Source organism: Moschus berezovskii, chromosome 7 (assembly GCF_049115385.1).
Source record: "Moschus berezovskii isolate FMDL1 chromosome 7, NW_MosBer_1.0, whole genome shotgun sequence".
Taxonomy (NCBI): domain Eukaryota; kingdom Metazoa; phylum Chordata; class Mammalia; order Artiodactyla; family Moschidae; genus Moschus; species Moschus berezovskii.
The window spans coordinates 12,729,870-12,745,942 of NC_142466.1; the positions used below are offsets into that span (position 1 = coordinate 12,729,870).

General features: G+C 44.5%; 1 protein-coding gene across 1 annotated transcript; it reads left to right on the forward strand.

Annotated features, from left to right (window-relative positions):
* Positions 1 to 1,855: 1,855 nt before the first annotated feature.
* Positions 1,856 to 2,538, forward strand: DEFB136 (defensin beta 136). Its single transcript, XM_055427966.2, has 2 exons — positions 1,856 to 1,910; positions 2,366 to 2,538. The coding sequence occupies exons 1-2, from the start codon at positions 1,856 to 1,858 to the stop codon at positions 2,536 to 2,538; spliced, it is 228 nt and encodes a 75-aa protein (XP_055283941.2).
* Positions 2,539 to 16,073: the final 13,535 nt, after the last annotated feature.

Here is a 16,073-nt window from a genome sequence, read left to right on the forward strand (position 1 = left end):
TCAGCCATAAAAAAGAATAAAATTTTGCTATTTACAGCAACATGGACTTGGAGGGTATTATACTAACTGAAATAAGACAGAGAAAGACAAATATGGTATATCACTTATATGTGGAATCTTTATAAAAAGATACAACAACTAGTGAATATAACAAAATAAAGCAGATTCACAGATAGAATATATATAGTGGTTACCAGTGGGGAGAGGGAAGAGCAGAGGAGCAGTATCAGTTCAGTTCAGTTCAGTCGCTCAGTCGTGTCCAACTCTCCGCGACCCCGTGAATCACAGCACGCCAGGCCTCCCTGTCCATCACCAACTCCCGGAGTTCACTCAAACTCACGTCCATCGCATCGGTGATGCCATCCAGCCATCTCATTCTCTGTTGTCCCCTTCTCCTCCTGCCCCCAATCCCTCCCAGCATCAGAGTCTTTTCCAGTGAGTCAACTCTTCACATGAGATGGCCAAAGTATTGGAGTTTCAGCTTTAGCATCAGTCCTTCCAATGAACACCCAGGACTGATCTCCTTTAGAATGGACTGGTTGGATCTCCTTGCAGTCCAAGGGACTCTCAAGAGTCTTCTCCAACACCACAGTTCAAAAGCATCAGTATAAGGGTAGGGAATTAAAAGGTACAAACAGGTATAAAACCAGATACAAGACTATGTTGTACAACACAGCAAATCCAGCCAATATTTAATAATAGCTAGAAATGGACCTTTAAAATTTGTGAATCGCTATATTGTATGCCCGTAACTTTCATAATATTGTACAGCAACTCTACCTCAATTTTTTTTAAATCCTAAAAATAAAAGAGGGAAATAAAGAAAGAGAAAAAGAAAAAAGAAAGAAAAGAGGAAGCTGAAACTCAGAGATGCTAAAGAATTCATCCAAGGGCGTGTGACAGCAAAAACAGAGTGTAACCAATAAAACTATGCTCTGCTGCCACTTTACAGACTCAGAATCCTACAGTCTTGGATCATTCTTGGGTACAAGCCTGGCTCAGGGGCAAGAATAAAGCTTAAGTTCATGTCTTCTTCTTTGCCACCATCCCTCCAGGGAGGCAGACTTAATGACCCTTCCCTCTAGCTCCAGGGAAGCGTTGTTCTGCTCCACTCCTGACAGAAGGCAGCCAACCCTGAACCAGCTCTTCCTGCTCTCAAGGGCCAGGAGAGAATTCTAACTCACTGACTCCAAAAACATTATCTTCCCCAGAACTGGTTCCCAAAGTCCAACTGACTTTCTACATCAGCCATCTAGAAAACAAAGTCGCTCAGTGAACTGTCCTGGGGAGTGAGATTCCCTGCAGCGTGGGCCTCCAATAGGCAAATAAGCTTTCCCTTCTTCGCTATGTCTGAACACCTACCTAACTCTTGGTCAGGCAACAGTTGACACCCTGAGATCCTTTGCTTCTTGGAACACTGTAAATTCTTGCTGACATCCTTTCTGGCCTTCAGTTAAGCCTGCTTTATCACATCACCTTTCTGGGCTCCTGTGTTTTCAGTGGGACTACAAAGAATGGGAGGAACAAGCAGACGTTTCCCTGCCATCTTCCCATCAGTGTCCATTTGAAGTGACACAGGAATAGTTCCCAATTCCCGAGCATGATGAGGCCTGGCCTCTCCCTTTCTTCTACCTTGACTGAGTCCTTTCCTCTCCCATGATTTGTAGAAGAGGAAGCCGCATAGAATGGCCCAGGGATTCCTTTTCCTGTAACCCTGAAAAAGCCTGTCTCCCCGGGGTATTCCTCCAGATAGAATGAGGCCAGTGTCCAGCCCCACCCAGCCTTGCCCAGCGCTATAAAGGAGCCTCCCAGACAGCCACCCCCAGGAAGCTGTAGCTCTGTGTCCTCACCAACTATGAAACTCCGTCTCTCCAGCTTACTCTTCCTCCTGGTGATCTCATTGCCTTCAGGTAAGTAATGATGGGTATGGGTCATGAAAATCAAGGGTCTTCCGAGGGCTGAGGCACTTGAAAAGCCCCATGGGTATAAGCCCAGCAGGGAGACCACAGTGTCAATCAGTAGAGGAGCTAAAGGCAAGAGGTGGGTGAGCGTTATTCAGCCCCTGCCCTGATCATCTGTTGCTACCTCCTGAAAGCCTGCCACAGCTTAAGAGAGGGGAGCCCTTTTCAGCACATGCATAGATCACTCTCCACTATTTACAATCCTGTTTCCCTCAGCTTCCTCTGATTAGCGCTGGACTCAGTGGCCCTCGCCAAAATGTAACAGCAGACGAGAGGATGGAGTGTAGAAGGACAACCTCAAACTGAGAAGCCATTCACCGGGAAAGAGAGGACAGCCCGAAGATGTCCCCCAGGCTCTTGAAGACTGATTTTTCTTTTGTGTGTATGTGTTTTTTCTCCTTCAGGGAACAGTTTGTTTAGAAATAATGGAGCAACAGTCCGTACTTGCACTCAACTTGGTGGCACCTGTTACTTCGGCTGTAAGGTGGGATGGAAGTGGGTCGCCTTCTGTCACAATGTATTGTCTTGCTGCGTAAAACTGCACTTTAATCAACCCCCTCAGGTCAAATTACCATGACCCTCACCTCATATGACCAATTAAAAGGATACACAAATGGCTAAAAGGATGAGACCTTTTGTGTGTAAGGATGGTTAACTGGGCTCTGGGTAACAAAAAGGGACCAGATTCTAACCAATTTACTGGCAAAATTTCAGACATGCTTTCTTAAAGGGGCATTGTGGGAATATGCATTCCTACTCTCTTTTCTGCCCTGCAGTCTCCAATAAGTAATTCCTACATCCAATTCAAAATCAGTTGATTAATACATGACTACAGGCCCAAGTATAAGACATCCATTGAACCTAATAATGGGCTTCCCAGGTGACACAGTGGTAAATAATCTGCCTGCCAATTGCAAAAACCCAGGTTCTATCCCTGGGTCAAGAAGATCTCCTGTAGTAGGAAATAGCAACCCACTCCAGTATTCTTGCCTGGAAAACTCGCGTGGACAGAGGAGCAGCTGAGCATACACACGTACACCTAACAACAATAGCTGACCACATGCCAGTGCCATTTTTAAGTGGTTTCAGTCAGTTCAGTCGCTCAGTCGTGTCCGACTCTTTGCGACCCCATGGACTGCAGTACACCTGGCTTCCCTGTCCATCACCAACTCCTGGAGCTTGCTTAAACTCATGTCCATTGCACTGTTGATGCCATCCAACCATCTCATCTTCTGTCATCCCCTCTTCCTCCTGCCCTCAAACTTTCCCAGTATCTTTCCCAGTCAGTTCTTTGCATCATGTGGCCAAAGTATTGGAGTTTCAGCTTCAGCATCAGTCCTTCCAATGAATAGTCAGGACAGATTTCCTTTAGGATGGACTGGTTGGATCTCCTTGCAGTCCAGGGGACTCTCAAGAGTCTTCTCCAACACCACAGTTCAAAAGCATCAATTCTTCAGTGCTCAGCTTTCTTTATAGTCCAACTTTCACATCCATACATGACCACTGGAAAAACCATAACCTTGACTAGATGGACCTTGGTCAGCAAAGCATTATTTCTGCTTTTTAATATGCTGTCTAGGTTGGTCATTCTCATTGGAGAAGGAAATGGCAACCCACTCCAGTGTTCCTGCCTGGAGAATCCCAGGGACGGGGGACCCTGGTGGGCTTCTGTCTATGGGGTCACACAGAGTCGGACACGACTGAAGTGACGCAGCAGGTTGGTCATAAGTTTTCTTCCAAGGAAAAAAACCTCTTTTAATTTTATGACTGCAGTCACCGTCTGCAGTGATTTTGGAGCTCCCAAAATAAAGTCTCTCAGTTTCCATTGTTTCCCCATCTATTTTCCATGAAATGATGGGACCAGATGCCATGATCTTAGTTTTCTGAATGTTGAGTTTTAAGGCAACTTTTTCACTCTCCTCTTTCACTTACATCAAGAGGCTTTTCAGTTCTTCTTTGCTTTCTGCCATAAGGGTGGTATCATCTGCAGATCTGAGGTTATTGATATTTCTCCCAGCAATCTTGATTCTAGCTTATGCTTCAGCCAGCCCAGCATTTTGCATGATGTACTCTGCATAGAAGTTAAATAAGCAGGGTGACAGTGTACAGCCTTGACATACTCCTTTCCCGATTTGGAACCAGTCTGTTGTTCCATGTCCAGTTCTAACTGTTGCTTCTTGACCTGCATGCAGATTTCTCAGAAGGCAGGTCAGGTGGTCTAGTATTCCCATGTCTTTCAGAATTTTCCACAGTTTATTGTGATCCACACAGTCAAAGGTTTTGACATTGTCAATAAAGCAGAAATAGATGTTTTTCTGGAACTCTCTTGCTTTCTCAATGATCCAGGGGATGATCGCAATTTGATCTCTGGTTCCTCTGCCTTTTCTAAATCCAGCTTGAACATCTGGAAGTTCACGGTTCACATACCGTTGAAGCCTGGCTTGGAGAATTTTGAGCATGACTTTACTAGTGTGTGAGATGAATGCAATAGCATTCTTTGGCATTGCCTTGCTTTGGGATTGGAATGAAAACTGACCTTTTCCAGTCCTGTGACCACTGCTGAGTTTCCCAGATTTGCTGGCATATTGGGTGCAGCACTTTCACAGCATCATCTTTTAGGATTTGAAAGAGCTCAACTGGGATTCCATCACCTCCACTAGTTTTGTTCATAGTGATGCTTTCTAAGGCCCACTTGACTTCGTATTCCAGGATGTCTGGTTCTAGGTGAGTGATCAACTATCATGGTTATCTGGGTTCTGAATATCTTTTTTGTATAGTTCTTCTGTATATTCTTGCCACCTCTTCTTAATATCTTCTGCTTCTGTTAGGTCCGTACCATTTCTGTCCTTTATCAAGCCCATCTTTGCATGAAATGTTCCCTTGGTATCTCTAATTTTCTCGAAGAGATCTTTAGTCTTTCCCCATTCTATTGTTTTCCTCTATTTCTTTGCACTGATCACTGAGGAAGGCTTTTTGATCTCTCCTTGGTATTCTTTGGAACTCTGCATTCAGATGGGTTTATCTTTCCTATTTTCCTTTGCCTTTAGCTTTTCTTCTTTTCTCAGCTATTTGTGAGCCCTCCTCAGACAACCATTCTGCCTTTCTGCATTTCTTTTCCTTGGGGATGGTCTTGATCACTGCCTCCTGTACAATGTCACAAACCTCCATCCATAGTTCTTCAGGTACTCTGCTGCTGCTGCTGCTGCTGCGTCACTTCAGTCGTGTCCAACTCTGTGTGACCCCATAGACAGAAGCCCACCAGGGTCCCCCGTCCCTGCGATTCTCCAGGCAAGAACACTGGAGTGGGTTGCTATTTCCTTCTCCAATGTGTGAAAGTGAAACATCAGATCTAATTCCTTCGATCTATTTCTCACTTCCACTGTAGAATCGTAAGGGATTTGATGTAGGTCATACCTGAATAGTCTAGTGGTTTTCCCTACTTTCTTCAATTTAAGTCTGAATTTGGCAATAAGGAGTTCATGATCTGAGCCACAGTCAGCTCCTGGTCTTGTTTTGCTAACTGTATAGAGCTTCTCCGTCTTTGACTGCAAAGAATATAATCAATCTAATTTTGGTATTGACCATCTGGTGATGTCCATGCATAGAGTCTTCTCTTGTGTTGTTGGAAGAGGGTGTTTGTATGACCAGTGCATTCTGTTGGCAAAATTCTGTCAGCCTTTGCCCTGCTTCATTTTGTACTCGTGGTCAAATTTGCCTGTTCCTCCAGGTATCTCTTGACTTCCTACTTTTGCATTCCAGTCCCCTAAAATGAAAAGGACATCTTTTTTGGATGTTAGTTCTAGAAGGTCTTGTAAGTCTTCATGGAACCGTTCAGTTTCTTCAGCATTATGAGTCAGAGCATAGACTTGGATTACTGTGATATGGAATGGTTTGCCTTGGAAATGAACAGAGATCATTCTGTCATTTTTGAGACTGTATACAAGAACTGCATTTCAGACTCTTTGTTGACTATGATGGCTACTCCATTTCTTCTAGGGGACTCTTGCCCACAGTAGTAGATATAATGGTCCTCTGAGTTAAATTCACTCATTCTAGTCCATTTTTGCCCACTGATTCCTAAAATGTCGATGTTCAATCGTGCTATCTCCTATTTGACCACTTCCAATTTGCCTTGATTCATGGACCCAATATTCCAGGTTCCTATGCAATACTGTCCTTTACAGCATCAACTTTACTTCCATCACCAGTCACATCCACAACTGGGCGTCGTTTTTGCTTTGGCTCCATCTCTTCATTCTTTCTGGAGTTATTTCTCCACTCTTCTCCCATAGCATACTGGGCACCTGCCGACCTGGTGAGTTCATCTTTCAGTGTCCTATCATTTTGCCTTTTCATACTGTTCATGGGGTTCTCAAGGCAAGAATACTGAAGTGGTTTTCCATTCTCTTCTCCAGTGGACCACGTTTTGTCAGGACTCTGCACCATGACCTGTCCGTCTTTGGTGGCCCTACATGGCATGGCTCATAGTTTCATTAAGTTAGACAAGGCTGTGGTCCATGTTTTAAGTGGTTTACATATATTCAATCACTTAATCCTCACCAAAAAAATCTATTATTTCTCCCATTTTGCAGATAAAGAAACTTTTCCAAGGTCACACAACTAATAAGTTAGTTAGCACTGGATTTGAACCCAAACAGTCTTGACCCAGTGTCAAGAGGTATCAGTTCAGTTCAGTTCAGTTCAGTCGTTCAGTTGTGTCCAATTCTTTGAGACCCCATGAATCACTTCTCAATTATGAAGTAAAGGAATATAACTGAATGTATCTTTTCATTGAAGTATAGTTGATTGACAGTGTTGTGCTAGTTTCAGGTATACAGCAACATGATACAGTTATGCGTGTGTGTCTGTGTGTGTGTGTGTGTGTGTGTAGGTATGTGCTCAGTCACTAAATCATGTGCAATTCTTTGCGACCCCATGGACCGTAGCCCACTAGGCTCTTCTGTCCATGGGATTTCCCAGGAAAGAATACTGGATTGGGTTGCCACTTCCTTCTCCAGCAGATCTTCCCAACTAAAAGATTGAGCTACATGTATTGTGTCTCTGGTATTGGTAGACAGGTTCTTTACCACTGCGCCACCTGGGAAGTCCATTATATATATATATATATATATATATACACACTCACATTTTTAATATTCTTTTCCATTATAGATTATTGTGAAATATTGAATGTAGTTCCTTGTGCTATGCCCTTGCTGTTTATCTATTTTATATATAGCAGTGTGTGTTTATTAATCCCAAACTCCTAACTTATCCCTCTGTCCCTTTCCCCACTGGCAACCATAAGTTTGTTTTCTGTGTCTGTGAATCTGTTTCTGTTTTGTAAATAAGCTCCTTTGTATCATTTTTGTAGATTCCACATATAAGTGATATCATATGATAACTGGCTTTCTCTGTCTGACTTACTTCACTTACTATGATAATCTCTAGGTCCATCTATGTTGTTGCTAATGGAATTATTTCATTCTTTTTTATGGCTACGTAACATACAATTTTACATATATATATATATATATATCTCACATCTCCTTTATCTATTCATCTGTCAGTAGACACTTACTTGCCTCCTTGTCTTGGCTATTGTAAGTACAGCTGCAATGAACATTGGGTAATGCATGTATCTTTTCGAATAAGAGTTTTCATCTTTCCTGGATTTATGCCCAGAAATGGGGCTGCTGGATCATATGGCAGCTCTATTTTTAGTTTTTTAAGGAACAACCATGCTATTCTCCATAGTGACTGCGGCAGTTTACATTCCCATTAACACTGTAGACAGGTTCTATTTTTCCCACACCATCTCCAGTGTTTATTATTCACAGACTTTTTGATGATAGCTATTCTGATTGATGTGAGGCAATACCTCATATAGTTTTGATTTGCATTTCTCTAGTAATTTCTAGCTGGAGGTATTGACAGGAGATTATAGTCCAATGAGGAATCAAGGATCCAACTAGATCCAATAGCAAATCCCTCAAAACTTCCCATGATTTCAAGCCATAATGTCTCTGGCTGTTAAATTGTGTCTTTGATTCTACTCAGTAACTTTCATGATTCAAGACCAGTGTGGCCTTAAGAGTTTATATGCCAAACATTGCTGCTTTCACCACTGCAGTGGAAGCAATGGCCCATCCATCCCCACACAAAACTTCTAGCTCTCTATGGGGGGTTGCTGGCCCAGCAGCCCTTCCTCACCTCCCCTCCAGCACCCCTGACCAGGAGCAGACATCACAGATCATCAAGACCCCTGTCATCCAAAGGAATGGGTAAAGAAGATGTGGTACATATATACAATGGAATATTACTCAGGCATTAAAAAATGAAATAATGCCATTTACAGCAACATGGATGGACCTAGAGACTGTCATACTCAGTGAACTAAGTCAGACTGAGAAGGAAAAATATTGTATGACAACTCTTATGTGTGGAATCTAAAAAGAAATTGAAAGGTTGCTGCTACAAGCCATGAACAATGCCGTGATTCTTGGCCTCCAGAGGAGAAGAATTCGATCCAGGGCCAGTGATGAGTCTTGATCGCTCAGAGCTTTTTGTGTAATAAAGTTTTATTAAAGTATAAAAGAGAGAAAGCTTCTGACATAGACATCAGAAGGGGACAGAAAGAGTACCCCCCTGCTAGTTTTTAGCAAGGAGTTACATACCTATCAGCAAGCTGCTAATTAGAGAAAGGAAATGCCTCAAAACTAAGAGAGTTGCACCAGGCCCCTACCCACAGCATGCATTTTGAGATAGCGTTGGCACGAGGTGAATCATTCCAGGCCATAAAACAATTGACTTGAATCTTGAAGAAAGGCAAATACATAGTTTATTAACATAGCTTAAGGAAGACGTTTCCATGAGAAAAACCCATTGGTTAGCTCAAGGTTTGAGATAAAGTTAAATTCAGGTGGAACCAGGTGTCACCGTGACAACACAGCATTAGAAGAGAAAAAAGAAATAAAAATGTCTGCTACTTGCAGTTTTATTTCCTCCTGCCGCTTAAGTGCCTTAGCAGCAGCAGCCGCTTGGGGACCTCTGGCCTCCCTACGGAGGCTATTAACACTCTCAAAATGATACAAATGAACTTATTTAGAAAACAGAAAGAGGCTCACAGACTTAGAGAAGGAACTTGGGGATGGGCGAGGGTTGGGGGTGTTGGAGGAAGGGAGGATGGGGGTAAGGGATACTCAAGAGAGTTTGGGATGGACATGTACACACTGCCATATTTAAAATGAATAACCGACAAGGTCCTATTGTATAGCACATGGAACCTTGCTCAATGCCATGCGGCAGCCTGGATGGGAGAGGAGTTTGCGGGAGGAAGGTTAGATGTATGTGTATAGCTTAGTCATTCTGCTATTAACCTGAAACTATCACAATACTGTTAATCAGCTATACCCCAAGAATTTAAAAATAAATAAATAAATAAAAACCCTTGTCATCGTCTGCTTAGGAAAATAAAACCCAGCAGCTGAGTTTCAGACTTTCCCTTCTCCAAGCATAGGCCTAAAGGAAACATATCTGCTCAGACTCTCCTGCCTCTGATCCTCAACATTTCAGAAAAAAGAAAAAAAGCCGGAAGTCATCCCTGGTGCGCAGAGTATTGTATTTTAGCTTGCCCATTGCATTCTATCTAGAGAGGTTCCCAGGTGTTGGGCTATTGTATCTGCTCTCTTAGGCCCACCCACTAACCAAAAGAAAGGGAGAAGAGGTGTGAAGCTCACAAAAGCCTATAAATGCAGTGAAATTAACATACAAGCGGAAAATAAGACAGACAACTAGGTGAAGGAAAAAAGCAAACATTCTTTCACCAAATTTCAAAAAGGTCCACAGGACCCCATCCCCACCCCAAAAAGACTAAAAGTCCCTACCTTTTTCTTGTGGCTCCTAAGGCCATCATTATTTGGGTTTCTCTTACCTTGGTCGCGGGGTATCTCTTCACGGCTACTCCCGCAAAGCACAGCCGCTGCACCTTACCTTGGACGAGGGGTATCTCCTCACAGCTGCTGCTGCTGCTGCTGCTGCTGCTAAGTCACTTCAGTCGTCTCCGACTCTGCGTGACCCCATAGACGGGAGCCCACCAGGCTCCCCCGTCCCTGGGATTCTCCAGGCAAGAACACTGGAGTGGGTTGCCATTTCCTTCTCCATGTGTGAAAGTGAAGTCGCTCAGTCGTGTCTGACTCGCAGCGACCCCATGGACTGCAGCCCACCAGGCTCCTCCATCCATGGGATTTTCCAGGCAAGAGCACTGGAGTGGGTGCCATTGCCTTCTCCGATCTCCTCACAGCCGCCCCTTCTGATCTTGAACGTGGAGTAGTTCCTCTCCGTCCTCCTGCGGCGGCGCAGCCACCTCCATTTGGAGGTGGGGCAGCTCCTCTCGGCCACGCTTCGGCGCGTGGTCTGTGGCGTATGCGCGCCCCAAACGGCGTCGCGTCTGCCCATGGAAAAGAAATGCAAAACAGCAAAATGGCTCTCTGAGGAGGTCTTACAAATAGCTGTGAAGAGAAGAGAAAAGCAAAGGAAAAAGGGAAAGATATAAGCATCTGAACGCAGAGTTCCAAAGAATAGCAAGGAGAGATAAGAAAGCCTTCTTCAGCGATCAATGCAAAGAAATAGAGGAAAACAACAGAATAGGAAAGACTCTGATGCTGAGAAGGATTAGAGGCGGGAGGAGAAGGGGACAACAGAGAATGAGATGGCTGGATGGCATCACCGACTCGATGGACATGAGTTTGAGTGAACTCCGGGAGTTGGTGATGGACAGGGAGGCCTGGCGTGCAGTGATTCATGGGGTCGCGGAGAGTCGGACACGACTGAGCAAGTGAACTGAACTGAGAGATCTCTTCAAGAAAATTAGAGATACCAAGGGAACATTCCATGCAAAGATAGGCTCGATAAAGGACAGAAATGGTATGGACCTAACAGAAGCAGAAGATATTAAGAAGAGGTGGCAAGAATACACAGAAGAACTGTACAAAAACGATCTTCATGACCAGGATAATCACGATGGCGTGATCACTCACCTAGAGCCAGACATCTTGGAATGTGAAGTCAAGTGAGCCTTAGAAAGCATCACTACGAACAAAGCTAGTGGAGGTGATGGAATTCCAGTTGAGCTATTTCAAATCCTGAAAGATGATGCTGTGAAAGTGCTGCACTCAATATGCCAGCAAATCTGGAAAACTCAGCAGTGGCCACAGGACTGGAAAAGGTAGGTCTTCATTCCAATCCCAAAGAAAGGGAATGCCAAAGAATGCTCAAACTACCACACAATTGCAGTCATCTCACACGCTAGTAAAGTCATGCTCAAAATTCTCCAAGCCAGGCTTCAGCAATAAGTGAACCGTGAACTTTCAGATATTCAGGCTGGTTCTAGAAAAGGCAGAGGAACCAGAGATCAAATTGCCAACATCCGCTGGATCATGGAAAAAGCAAGAGAGTTCCAGAAAAAACATCTATTTCTGCTTTATTGACTATGCCAAAGCCTTCGACTGTGTGGATCACAATCAACTGTGGAAAATTCTGAAAGAGATGGAAATACCAGACCACCTGACCTGACTCTTGAGAAACCTATATGCAGGTCAGGAAGCAACAGTTAGAACTGGACATGGAACAATGGACTGGTTCCAAATACGAAAAGGAGTATGTCAAGGTTGTATATTGTCACCCTGCTTATTTAACTTACATGCAGAGTACATCATGAGGAACGCTGGGCTGGAAGAAGCATAGGCTGGAATCAAGATTACCAGGAGAAATATCAATAACCTCAGATATGCAGATGACACCACCCTTATGGCAGAAAGTGAAGAGGAACTTAAAAGCCTCTTGATGAAAGTGAAGGAGGAGAGTGAAAAGGTTGGCTTGAAGCTTAACTTTCAGAAAACTAAGATCATGGCATCTGGTCCCATCACTTCATGGGAAATAGATGGGGAAACAGTGGAAACAGTGTCAGACTTTATTTTTTGGGGCTTCAAAATCACTGCGGATGCTGATTGCAGCCATGAAATTAAAAGACGCTTACTCCTTGGAAGGAAAGTTATGACCAACCTAGATATTATATTAAAAAGCAGAGATATTACTTTGCCAACCAAGGTCCATATAGTCAAGGCTATGGTTTTTCCAGTGGTCATGTATGGATGTGAGAGTTGGACTGTGAAGAAATCTGATCGCTGAAGAATTGATGCTTTTGAACTGTGGTGCTGGAGAAGACTCTTGAGAGTCCCTTGGACTGCAGGGAGATCCAACCAGTCCATCCTAAAGGAGATCAGTCCTGGGTGTTCATTGGAAGGACTGATGCTAAAGCTGAAGCTCCAATACTTTGGCCACCTCATGAGAAGAGTTGACTCACTGGAAAAGACTCTGATGCTGGGAGGGATTGGGGATGGGAGGAGACGGGGACGACAGAGAATGAGATGGCTGGATGGCATCACCAACTCGATGGAGGTGAGTTTGAGTGAACTCCAGGAGTTGGTGATGGACAGGGAGGCCTGGCGTGCTGTGGTTCATGGGGTCGCGGAGAGTCGGACACGACTGAGTGACTGAACTGAACTGAAGGTCATCATTCCACCAGCCTGAGGGAAGGAACAGCTCTCACTTGACAAAAGAAGACATCAAAGAAGACGTGACCTTGTCCTTGATTTTCTCCCTGCAGCTTAGATAAGACTGGAATGCTCAGAGTCATTCTTGCCGAAAACTGCATGTGAGGTGAGTAAACGGTGACACACAAAGGCCATTATGGATTCGCCAGGGGCTCCATGGGTGTATCTTAGAGGTGGCGGCCACCCACCCAGGGAAACCAAAGCACCCAGTCCTGGCTCCGCGTCCCACAGCAGTCATGGAGAGGGTCCCAGATTCTCTACTCTGTCTCTGCCTGTCTCTGTCTCTCTCTCCTAAGTAAAGTAGAGTCTGGGAGGATACAAGAAGGTAATGACTAATGAATCCTGGGTTCTGCTGGCCTGCGGGCACCTTCCGCCAGGTCTGGCCCTGGAGCTGCTCTTCTGGAGGACGCTAGTCATGCTAGTTCTGCTCCTGCCAGTGTTGAACAACCGCATGAGGACTGCTTCCCCCACCTTCAATCGGGGCCTGCAGGACACCTGGGGCAGGCCCTGATAAGAGTCTGATGACACAACAGCTGAGGAGCAGCGGGACTCACTGAAGCATGAGGACTCGTGATGTTCCCCGGGCTGCCAGACGCCTGGCTCGGACCAGGGGCCCTGATGCCATCAGGACTCATTGATGGGAGCAGGGCTGTGTACTCATTCAGAATGGGCCTCAGTATCAGACAATTTGGATTTATATTCAGGTCCTTCCAGAGCCATGTCTTAGCTTGGTGACCTTGACCAAGTCATTTGACCTCTGTTAGCCTCCATGTTCTGTTCCCTGGGAAGGGAGTGCCAAAGGGAGAGGGAAGAGGGGAAGAGGGTAAAGGGGAGAGAGAGGGGAGAAGGAGAAAAGGGGAGAAAGAAGAGAAGGGAATAATCAGAGAAGTTGGTCTCCACAGGATGGCTGGGAACTTGAGTGAGATAAAAAGTGGTTAGCATGGAGCCTGACACCCAGTAACACTGGGCAATTGCTAACTCATAGGCAAGCCTTCAATGTGTGCATGTGTGCTTCGTGGCTCGGTCGTGTCCAACTCTTTTGGACCCCATGGACTGCAGCCCACCAGGCTCCTCTGTCCATGGGATTTCCCAGGCAAGAATACTGGAGTGGATTGCCATTTCCTTCTCCAGGAGATCTTCCTGACCCACATTGAACCCACATGTCTTGCTTGGCATGTGGATTTCTGGTGGTACTATTGGAGCTGGCCCGCTGCCCCCTGATTTTTGTCAAGTTCTTTCCTCACTGTGATGGGGCAAACAGCCAGGGCAGCAGCTCCCAAAAGCCTCTACGATCTAGGTGCATTAACACGATGGCCTATTCCTAAAGGTACCCACTGCTGGAGAGGACAGCCCTGAGGTCCAGCTCCTGGGAAGAAACTCCCCCAGCCCAGGCATGGCCACACCCCATCCTCACCACTTCCTACTAGACAACCATGTGGTTCACAAGCAAAACCCTGGCCTAGGAGCCCAGAAGCTCCCTCTGGCCGGGGAGCTGAGGTCCCACATGTCTCTGAGTCAAAAAAAACGAGCCATAAAACAGAGGCAATATTGTAACAAATTCAATAAAGATTTTAAAAATTTAAAAAAATTATTTTTCCATGTAAAAAACAAAACCTTTTAAAAAATCAGACAGTGGGCAGGATTTGGCCCACAGGGCTGGGTTTGCTAACCTCTGCTCCAGGGGATGTTTCAGCCTCTTGGCTAACTGTGGAGGCCACAGGAAGTGCCGAGGCCATAGAGCTTGGACCAGGGTGTGTGCCCCAAAGGGGCTTATAATCTACACATGTTCACGATGAATGAATAAGTACACAAATGGAACCATGTCTTGGTATCCATCAGTATCACCACTATTCTTTCATTTGTCCCTTGGATATCAGCTGCACACCCACTGCGTGCCAGGCACTGCACTAGCCTGTGGGGACATGGAGACAGAGCCCCAGCACTGCTCTGGGGACCCCTGCTCCCGCTACCGGCTGTGTGAGCAAGGTTTCTGGGCCTTTGACCCCAGGGCTGTCAGGGAGCACGTGGATGAGAAGGTAGAGGACAGCAGCAAGAAGAAGTGGGGTCCCCCAAGTCACCCCAGAGTCCTTTATCCAGCATTGTGACCTTGGACCACTTACTAAACCCCAAACCTCAGCTTCTCCTCAGAAAAATCAATATTAAGGTGCAATGGAGTCAGAACTAGTCAACAAAGAAAAACATAATACTATAATCAGTTCAGTTCAGTCGCTCAGTCGTGTCTGACTCTCCGTGACCCCATGAATCACAGCACGCCAGGCCTCCCTGTCCATCACCAACTCCCGGAGTACACTCAAACTCACGTCCACAGAGTCGGTGATGCCATCCAGCCATCTCATTCTCCGTCGTCCCCTTCTCCTCCCACCCCCAACCTTTCCCAGCATCAGAGTCTTTTCCAGTGAGTCAACTCATCGCATGAGGTGGCCAAAGTATTGCAGTTTCAGCTTTAGCATCAGTCCCTCCAATGAACATCCAGGATTGATCTCCTTTAGAATGGACTGGTTGGATCTCCTTGCAGTATAAGGGACTCTCAAGAGTCTTCTCCAACACCACAGTTCAAAAGCATCGATTCTTCGGCGATCAAATTAAAAGACGCTTGCTCCTTGGAAGGAAAGTTATGACCAACCTTGATCGTATATTAATACTATAATACTAAAGCATAAACAAATGCTTCATGTGTCCTGAAAATGTCAATTTGGGATTAAAAAATTTTTAATGTCAAACAAAAAGAGAAAATAATAATATTTGTTTCAAGTGATTGTTATGAAGCTTAAGTGAGATACTTACAAGGCCTCACATATATTAGATGCTTAATAAATCATACCTATATTAATTCAAAAAAGCCTTCCTTATAAATACTATTTCTGACCATTCTATGCAGTTCTGAGTTATGTTTATTCCTTCCAAGGCAAAAACAAAGCATTCAAAATGCAAAAAACTCACTCGTGTCTTCATTCGTTTTTTGTACCCATTTATTTATCTAACAAAAATGTAATTCATGGCTACTATGGGAATAGACTCCAAAAAAAAAAAAACTGTGTTCACTGTCTTCACTGAATTTATAGCATACTAGAAGTGATAAACCAAAAGTAAATGAATTTAAAAAGCAAACAAATCAATGATCATAAAATGGTCACTTTCCATATCTTTCTAAATGTTTTTTGTGCTCATTCACCCAGTCATGTCTGACCCTTGGACTGTAACCCACCAGGCTCCTCTGTCCATGGGATTTTTCAGGCAAGAATACTGGAGTGGGTTGTACCAATGTTTATTGGGCTATCATTTTTAAATGCTGCATTAATCATTAGAGTCTGTAGGAAAAATCACAGTAAAATTGTCTTTATAAAAACCTATTCTCCTAAACAATTTTTTTCTTTTTCCCCTATACATTTTAATGGAGTTTATATGACTTCACCAATTCTCATAAAAGTGAAGTGGAAAATTATGATAGCCTTGTATTAATAAAATACATTTTGGTGAA